Raw genomic sequence first — 10419 nt, forward strand, 5'->3', positions numbered from 1 at the left:
TTATAATTTGCCTGTCTGATTTCCCAAGAAGATTTTGTAGTAGAGAGAAGCGTTTGAGGATGTTGTAATAACATTTGCAATGCATGGAATTTTCGACACATTCAATTTTAATAATGTTTTAATAAATGCAGTGGGTGTTCTTTGTGCTTAAGAGCCATCGATGCTTAGTTAAAATTTTAGCCTACATTTGCTTGTTTCGTATTTCATTTTTGGTGATATCTTTCCACCATAATCCTTTTTGAAAAATGTACGACCGCAACATCGACTACGAGTGTGTTAGCTTTCAAGGGAAAATAGATTTGGTTGTAGCAGTTTGACCAGTTCTGAGAAAACAATTTAAGAAAATTTCGTTAGATGAATCGACACAACGCTAATTTGTAGCCTAAATTTGTGCGAAAAATTGATATATTTTTGATGATAACTTCCCATCCGCATCCTTTCTGGAAAAAGTGGGATCATCATCAAGAAGTGTTGGCTTTGAGTAACAATGATAAATGTTTATGGCGATGTAGCCTATTATGAGAAAAAGTCAGAATTTGTGCCAATTTTGGTGAACTATTGCATTATCTCATAGGAGGTTACACCACCACAAACATTTAATATTTTCACTCAAAGCCAACACATTCTGTCACAAAACGATGGTCGCACTTTTTCCAGAAAGGATGCGGATGAGAAGTTATCATCGAAAATATAAAAAAAAAATCGCACAAATCTAAGCCACAATTTAGCGTCACGTCGATTCGTCTTAAAGTTTAAGACTGACTTTCCTCAGAGCTGGTCAAACTGCTACAACTAAATCTATTTTCGGTTGAAAGCTCTGTTGAAACTATACTTCACTTGTGAGAAAATGACGCTGCGTTAACACATTGCAGAATAGTTCGCACGCTGGAACTTTAGACACTCTGGAAAGTAGTAAGGAAGTCGAGAGTTACCTCCAAATAAAATTTAAAAAATCTAAAATTTAATTTTTGATTTTTAGAAATTTATTTGGAGGTATTCCTCGACTCCTTTACTGATTTCCAGGGTGCCTAAAGTCGACAAGTCACAGTAACCGGCAAAGTGTAAAGACCTCCGCACTTTCCATTTTGAATTTCGACCGCACTTACGGCGTGAATACATACTTGCCTTCCACCAAAATGATCCGGGTTCAATTCCCGTTTCAGAAAATTCAACGTGGAATTTTTCTCATGATGATATCACATTTATAGATAACGTTATTAAGTTTACACAAGCTTCATAATGACGTATGACGTAACCCAAATTAACATTTTAGCGAAGGCTTACTTCGGCAGTCACGTTGAGCCGGTGGCTCAGACTGAGCGTATTAGTCAATGTAAAACACTTGTAGTGAGGTAAAATATGTCGTCTCAGAAGCAATGCGATGAACCTAGAGATTTTTATGAATACAGTACAGCAAAAAACCTGTCCTGTCCAGCCATTTTCTTCCAAAGCCTATGCACAAAAAATTACGCATGCGGATCTTTCCATGCATGTGATTCACACCAAGCTTGCATATGGAAAAGCTGTGATCTGACGGTATTGTTTGATTCAAGATTATAATTTGTTTCCGACGTGAATAATTGTTTAAACAAAAATATGCCTCGATTTAATCGAGAGAAATGGAATAGATCATTGTCAATGTCGTTTAAGCTGTCAAATAAGTTGTCATTTTCACAAAGCTAACCTCAAATCCAACAAAAAAAGTATTGAATGGTGAGACGCCTCACAAATTTACATACATTTCAAGGGGCGGCTTTGTGAACGAAACAACTTTTGAGGTTAGCTTTGTGAAATTGACAACTCATTTGAGAGAAGCAACAGCTATTTGACACTGATCTATTCGCACAAAATTTTAAAGTTTGCCGCCATTTTACCGGTTAAGAACCGAAAAACATTTCGCACGAAAAACTGTATTATCATGACATGACATTTTGATAAATACACACACTACGATACCGATGTGTCACTTTAGCTTTTTTAACAGGTCCGCGACTGTTGTAGTGCATTTTCATACACACGATATTAGTGGTCCACAGTGTTGTTCATTGAATCAAAATTTATTGTCAAAAATACAAAGTTTATTAAACAAATTTAGTTAATTAATTGATTCGCAAACCATTCCACAGCAACCACAAAAGTAAGTGATTGTAGTCGATAGTTTTGACTGTCTTGTGAATCCGTAAACCAACTGATTAACTTAAATTGTCTGTTTGGTTCATCATCAAAATCGATTTAATGTTTGGGGATTGAACATATAAGTGTAATGCCGATACACATATAATAGCAGCGGATAGGAATTATTCAAAAATACGTTATGTAATGACTGCTTGAAGAATCCATGTTTTGATGGTTGGTATATACTATCCAATAGTGTCTGCGTTTGAAAATTATATTTTATTCTCTTCCGGTCATTACGAAAGAAAAGCTCCACTATTTATTGATTTGTTGTGTGTTCAAGAACAGTTCTTTAAAATCTTATTATTAAATTTGATAACGAGTCATAAACACTTCAACAGTTGACAAAGGACTATCGAATTCCAGAGACAGGAAGTCTTTTACTTCTTTTGTTTCCGCATATAGTAGCTTTGTCTGTTGATCTGCCGTTTCATACGTATCATAGCTGAGTGGGTTTGAGCCCTCTTTTTCGTAAATTTTTCCTACTTTTTCCCTACCATCAAATTGAAGAAGAAAAGTGGTCGCAATTGGTCGTGAAGACAAGTTTTAGTCGAGGATTGCCGCCCAATTTTTGTGCCTAAGTTTATGGGATTCAATGGACTAAATTGAAGGGCACCGCCAAGAGGCTACTTCCATATAATCCCATACGATTTAGCCCAAGAATTGGAACGCCTCTCTTCTGTTTCAGCTAGGATTTTTCTCATTTTGCTATTCACTAAAGATAACATGCTCCAATCCTTATTCCATTATACCCTCAAAACGTAAACCTTCTATCATTCTAGCTGTTTAATTAAATTAATTTTCCCGTTTCAGCAATGACTACCACAGCACCACCAAAGACAAAAGAGTTTGCGTAAGTACACTTATGTTTTTATTCAATGAAATACTTCGTCTCTTTATCTGTGCTTAACGACTAAATTGATAAATAACAAATAAAAGAAGAGGAAAATTCAACTATTACAATCGATTGCCCTCATAATGTGCATAGATAAGAAACTGCTGATAAAAATGATAATTAAAAGGCAATGCTAATCTATGTTGTTTATATGCTTACTGCTTACTCATTTGAATAAAACAATAAATTTACGATTTCAATCATCACTTAAACCTCATGCCTGATGTTGTTTGTGTGTCTCGTTTTTAAAAATTAAGTTTTTTTAGAAAAATTAAAACATGGGACTCGGTATAATTTCAGCCAATTTGACCTTTTTATTAGATTAAAATATTCGATCTGGTAAACTGGTTTATCACGACTTCCTAATACCATTGAATTGATATAGCAAATAAATCAACTTACGATATAAACACCTTTTGGCTTCATATCGAAAATAAACAAAACTGTCTACGAATGTCTCACTCTGTTCCGTTCAGCCGAACAGTGTTATTACAGTGAATACATTTATAATTAGAACCTCTTAAAATAAATGCGAAAAAATTGGCTGTTTCCATTGCCACCAATTAATGATGCCAAATAATAATGCGAATTGTGATTGTTTTGCGGATAGCAAGTTTATCGAAATAAGAATTCACCTGGTGATTGTCGAGACAATTTTCTCTCTCGTATCAATTCATTGGAAACTCAAAACAAGTCTAGCACACAAACAAAGTCTGTTCGTATTCGATATAGATAACATATTACCTTCGGTGATGTGTGCCATCATTAATCTTATCGATAATTAATAAACCGGTAAATTCACGGTCGAATTTACGTAGAACTGTCTGTATGGAAGTAATGAATTTGTTCGAAAAGTTATATACAAATTTAGATGTTGTCGGGAGCCCTGTTATAACGGATCCACCAAGGGTGTATAGTGTATACTGTTGGGAAGTAACTTCAATTGTCATTTTGTTAGTTAAGCGGAGACACCAAAACTTTTTATGACAAAATTATTGACCTCCTTCAATGAGGTGGAATTGCAGTCATAGGGCCTACAACACTATCGCAAACGGCTTCATATATTTTCAAGTTTATTTACAAACGAATGAATGGATTTAAGGTGGCATCGACTGATTATTTTCATTTTGTCTGGTTTGGGGGTTGGAAAAAGTTTTTGCTGCATGCGCTATGCGAAAGTTGACCAAAAAACAGGCTTGGGAGTTTATTTTTATCAAAAAATTGTTGCCTTATGTAACATGCACTCAATATAACCAACTATGACGCTGCGGCTGTCTCTCTCTCCACATCTCTTTTTTTTTGCTGAACTTGAACGTAAGATCTTAACGTCTAAATTAGGTTTTCAATTGAAAGAAAAATAACATGCATTTCATAATCCTAGAACATTCTTTAGTCTCTTCTTATGCTTTTAGCTTTGATTTCAAATTACTCCGTTTACGCTTTAAACAATTAAAAAGAGGCATGGTAAACGGAGGCAAAACAGCGTAAGTGGAAATCAAGCATTAATAGAATATTCAAAGCAACTCTCTACAGCCACATACACTTTATTTAAAAAATTAGTAGGCCTAAAATCGAACAGTGTCTTGTAAATTTTATTGCAATGTATTCATACACTTCTAACAAGTCAAAATATCTAGCGGACACTGTTCGACTTTAGGCCTCCAAATTGTGTAAATAAGGTATGCGATTTCCAGAGACCTGCGTTCGTCTATTATAAAAATAGTCTTTCATCACATTTCTACCATATAATTGATAAACAGACAATGATCTGTCTATATATCGAATGAATGAATGTGTCTGTGTCATTATAGTCTATGCAGTGACTAATGGCAGAGTGCAGACAATGCGGAATGTGTGTTGTGATTATTCATTTAAAACAAAACTGATAACCTCATCAGATGGTAGTCTAGGGGACACTGAAAAGGCTGTGTCCAAAGAGGGGTCCGGAGCATGTTAAAGTGTTTTTCGGTAGAGGTTAGCACCCTGATGAAGAAAAGTTAAGGTGCCAGGCTGGGTTCCTGGGCAATAAGTTTTGGCGGCGGCTCAAAGTCCAAAAACCGTGTTTTCTCACACTTTTCGTTGAATATCAAGAGAACCCGAAAAGATAAAAAGTTGGTTTCTTCGGTAGAAACATAGAGTTTTGAATGCTGAACAACATTGCCGAATACAAAAAGTATGTGGAAAATACAGGATGGGCCGAGAAAAAATTTAAAGTTGAAATACCTGTGTTTTCGACGAAAATCAGTCACTTTAAATTATTTTCTTTGTCTTTTTAGCTTTTTTGCATATATTTTAACTGTGCAACGTAGATCTTGATTATCTGAACACTAATGAAGAAAACAAATTGCTTTTGGACGGTACAGGGTGGTCCAAAAAAATTACTGTGTAGGAAAATTGTATTTTCATACAAAATCCATTGATTTTGAGCTCTTTTCTTTATTTTACCACCTTTCTCTGTAGAAAATCTAATTATTTGGAAAGAACTTAGTGAATAATGTCTATCGAGCTTTCTTCTGTAACCTAAATTCAAAGTTAGAATGGTTTGATTACTAATTTTGGAGAAATAGTAGATTACTGTACCAGTGAATGAATTTGATATCTTGTATCAAGATGAGTAAAAGTACCTCGAGCTAGTGCCCTCGGATAATTTAACTCATCGTGATACGATATATCAAATTCATACACACTATACACGTTTTTGGCCGCCGCCAAAACTTATTGCCCAGGAACCCAGCCTGGCACCTTAAAACCCAGGGTGCTAAACTCTACCGAAAAACACTTTAACATGCTCCGGACCCCTCTTTGGACACAGCCTTTTCAGTGGCCCCTGCTTTATGAGTAGTTTTACTAGTAAAATAAAATTAACTAGGCTCTCTCATATGAATTTATTTCAATTCGATATACAAGGATCAACTAAAAATTATTCTACACTATGCCAAAAAAGTGTGTTGTTTTTTTTATAAAGTTGATTAAAAGTGACGAATATAAATAACAAAATTTAAAGTGTCAAATTCTAAAATTTAAAGGAGATTTGGTTTAAGCCTTTGCTAAAAATCCCGATACTTTTACATGTAAATTGTAACAGCTTATTCACAATTAAGATGTTGAAAAACGTTGGTAATTCTGCTAACTTTACCAATACTTTTTACAATTGGAAAACAAATAAGCAAAATTTTGATGTATGATAGAATATGAAAACGCTGCAAATTATTTTCGACATCCTAATAAAATACAAAAATTTTTAGGAGAGAACCTAATTAAAATGAAAGCAAAATAAAATGATCGAGTCTGGTTTTTGACAATTGAATTTCAATTGTCAAAAACCAAAGTCGATCATTTTATTTTGCTTTTACCTTACCAAAATTCGGTAGCATTTAACCTTTTACGCATCATTAAGTTAAATTATCGAATCTGTTACTTCGCTTGATGTAACTTCGTCAACACAACAGAATGATACAAAATCTACTCAGACTACCTCGCAGACTAATTGGATATTTTTGTCGTTGCTCTCGAAAACAGATGACTTATGTGAATGTACAAAGGGGCCGTTCATAAATTACGTAACGCAAAAATCAACATTTTTCAGACCCCCCCCCCGGGTCTGTAACGCTAAAAGGGTCAAGTTTGACCCAATTTTGTTAGAACCGTAACGCTTGCCTCATACCCCCCCCTCCCCCCTCTAGCGTTACGTAATTTATGAACGGCCCCAAAGAGGGAATTTCTTAATAGTGAATTTTTAAAAAAATCATTGATTTGGCTGCTTTCCAATAAACTGATATTGGTTTTTCTTATGGAGTGTCAAAACGTATCAAACAACTTCTATTGACATCGCCAGATTATTCGAAATGAAATAAAGCAATGAAAATGCATTTTTCTTATAGTTCGCTAATTTGACCTGTCGCTTTTCTGTATTTAGATATTCATATGTTATGTACATCCTCAATATTATTCAGTGAATAGGTATGTATAACAATTATTCTTCTGTGGGATACATAAAATCCTCAACTCATTTTCCATTGAATTCTTTTGTTTAAAACTTTTGCATTTTCTGTAGCTTACCTACATCCAGTTATCCAGTTATTACGTTGAAATTTAAGGTTTGGATGAAACCACCTCTGGTAGATTTATTTCGTTTAAAAGTTTATTTACACTACCAGCAACTCAAATTTCATCGTTATATTCGCTAGGTTCATAGATCACAATGTTGTGTAGCTAAGTCAACCACCTGAAGATTTCATTTAAACACTAACACAATTATTCGTTGACGAAGAGACGAATAAAGGAAGATTAATTATTCAATTAAAAAGGTGACTGAGACTTCCGCCCTATTCACACAAACTGATTAATTTTTCAGACTATTACCGAAAATTATAAATGGAGGCATTGCCGGAATTATTGGTGTGTCGTGCGTGTTTCCATTGGATTTGGTGAAAACACGTCTCCAAAATCAACAAGTTGGTCCCAATGGAGAAAAGATGTACAAGTCAATGTAAGTTGGATGCCGTGAATATTTCATCAATTTTCGTTTTTTTTTTGTTGTTGTTTTATTTTCTGTCAACTTGTGTTTAGCCGTTGCGTGTGTCGATGAGATTGTCTATTTTTATACATTTCTATTTTTGACTATCAACAAGTGGATCTTCTGCTGTGAGAGATTGTCGGATTCGATTTAACAACGGAATTTATTTCGTATATTCGGTCTAACATTTGTATTTGATCACTAGAATGAAGTTTAAGTTTACGAAACTGTATTGAAACAACGAAATTGTTAAATTGGAGAAGTCTGATAAGGAACTGTAACATCCATGACTAACGGGTTCCAATTTTTTCGGGACATAATGATCCTTCCCCCTCTCAATTTCCTATCTTTCGAACCCATATCTTCAACATGTTTGTCCCTTTCCCTTCGAAGCATCTACTGGAGAAACTCTGACAATATTAATGGGTTTCAGTTTACCAGAAAGTCCAAAATAACTCGTGCAGTTGAAGGTTGTAGTCAAATTTTATGTTACCATTCCTACTGTAAATGCATGCACCTCTCGGCAAAATACCAATTTTTTCGATGATCGGTTCGAACACTTTTATGTTTCGTTAATTCCACCTGTTAACCGTGAACTTCAAATTTTTCTTGTAACGACATGAAGTTTTTGGCATTCTTTCTGTTCGTTTTGACAAAGTACAGCTTTTAGAGACGACAGATGTGGAATGATGAGAGATAAGTTTGATTAAATTTAGCTAATGATTGAATGAAGCAAGACCAAACGGTTGAAATCGAAAAACAAGTTGCGTTGTATGTTGTTACGTATTTCTTGTCAGAGATCAATCGAAAATATGGTTCATGATGTGTTGATACTTCTTCAACAGGTTCGACTGTTTCAAAAAGACCTATCGAGCTGAAGGCTATTTTGGCATGTACCGCGGCTCTGCAGTCAACATTCTCTTGATAACACCGGAAAAAGCGATCAAATTGGCCGCTAACGATTTCTTCCGACACCATTTGACCACAAAAGAGGGGTTCGTTTCTATTTAACTCTGCTACAGCTAATATCTCAAACTTAGTAAATACTTAGACAGTTGCCGGTGACTCGCCAAATGGCCGCTGGTGGTCTGGCTGGCTTATGCCAGATCGTTATAACAACGCCGATGGAATTGCTGAAAATTCAAATGCAAGATGCTGGTCGTGTCGCCGCACAAGTAATTTGAAAATTCATTGACAATCCGCTCATTTATTCTACAAGAAATTTCGTTTAAAAAAAGGCAAAACTAGCTGGAAAAACCGTTCCGAAGACGTCAGCCACCCAACTAGCTCTTACTCTCTTCCGTGAGAAAGGTATTTTGGGTCTCTACAAAGGCATCGGTGCCACTATGTGCCGTGATGTATCATTCTCAATCGTGTACTTCCCATTGTTTGCCACACTCAATCAATTCGGCCCGCGTAAAAACGATGGATCTGGTGAGGCCGCATTTTTCGTTTCGTTTGCGTCCGGCTGTGCTGCTGGTTCATTTGCAGCGCTGGCAGTCAATCCAATGGATGTGGTGAAGACGAGATTACAGGCCATTACTGCGGTAGAAGGTCAACCCACCTACAGTGGCATTTGGGACTGTGTTTAGTGAGTTGTTTTCGATATAATTCTAGCCGTGGAGCATGTTAAAATAATCGCATTGATTCGTTCTATTCTAGTAAAACTTTGAGACACGAAGGACCGACGGCATTCTTTAAGGGTGGCCTGTGTCGTATGATCGTTATAGCACCGTTGTTCGGTATCGCGCAGATGGTCTACTTCCTTGGTGTGGCCGAAACTCTGTTGGGCCAGAAAGGAGATAAGAAATAGAAGAAATGTTTGTGATAGCTGAATATGCGGACTGGATGTTGTGGAAATTAGACTCCAATTGGATGAAATGACAATAAAATTTACAAAATTTTTCGTGTTGATTGGGAAAAGTGTGTAAAAATCTACTATATACGACGTTGCGGTACTAAAGAAAAGTTTTATTTTGTTAATGAGCAGTTCCATTGCTTTGCTTACGTAAATATTTTTGCCAATTCAAATCGCCATAGATTGCATGTGGTCAGGATCTAATATTACAGAATTGAAATTCATCAAAATTCTCATGAAATTGTTGACAAATTCTGTGGATATTGCCCGGGAATTAATTCTTAAATATTTGTCCCTGTCACTAATGAATGGATGATTTGATAAACTCTAATGAAATAGTCAATTAGAAAAGTTCAATTAAGAAAATTTATTTCATAAAATGAAAGTGTGCGTACGTTCGCCCCGAACGCAAAACTTGGATATATTACGTTGAATGGCGACTCTATATTTTTTTATTGTTTTATTTCTGTAAACACACACAATACAATACTCTCTCTGTTGTTATTTAATTTTAATCGAAATATTTTAAACGAAAAAAAAGAAGAAAATTGTTAATTTACACAAATAAATGTCTAATGTAAAGCAGAATGGTGAACAAAATAAAAAGTTGCAACAGTTAATGGAGTCTATTCCATATCCGAATGCAATCAGTCTATCAATAGTCGACGGATACATGGGTCGGTTTGATAAAATTGTATTTATACATTCCTTGAGCACGAATGAAACCGGTCCTCAAAAAATTCTAGTGCTTCATAGTCCCCGAAAAAACACTTTTCCTAACTAGTTATATAATGTCGCGACTTCACTTAGGATCAACCGTGCTCCCACTATTTCAGACTATGTTCCTGAACAACTTCAGTAGGCGAAAAAAACAAAACTTCAAAAGTTCGAGTAACTGTTACATTGGGACCATTTCCACCCTCAAAAAAAGCTCTTCAGTTTTTAGTCGATCATAATAAAATGTAAAAAGTTCGG

At 35.4% G+C, this 10419-nt stretch overlaps 2 protein-coding genes across 2 annotated transcripts in view; one reads left to right on the forward strand and one right to left on the reverse strand.

The window, feature by feature from the left end:
* Nucleotides 1-10419, reverse strand: part of LOC119069183 (odorant receptor 94b-like) — a 416993-nt gene that overhangs the window by 69826 nt on the left and 336748 nt on the right. The gene's annotated exons all lie outside the window — the stretch shown is intronic.
* LOC119069203 (mitochondrial glutamate carrier 1-like) lies at nt 1967-10064 on the forward strand. Its single transcript, XM_037173172.1, has 7 exons — nt 1967-2137; nt 2989-3028; nt 7425-7559; nt 8432-8581; nt 8638-8761; nt 8825-9177; nt 9249-10064. The coding sequence occupies exons 2-7, from the start codon at nt 2991-2993 to the stop codon at nt 9397-9399; spliced, it is 951 nt and encodes a 316-aa protein (XP_037029067.1). The 5' UTR covers nt 1967-2137; nt 2989-2990; the 3' UTR covers nt 9400-10064.

This window comes from Bradysia coprophila, chromosome II, assembly GCF_014529535.1.
Source record: "Bradysia coprophila strain Holo2 chromosome II, BU_Bcop_v1, whole genome shotgun sequence".
In the NCBI taxonomy this organism is placed as follows: domain Eukaryota; kingdom Metazoa; phylum Arthropoda; class Insecta; order Diptera; family Sciaridae; genus Bradysia; species Bradysia coprophila.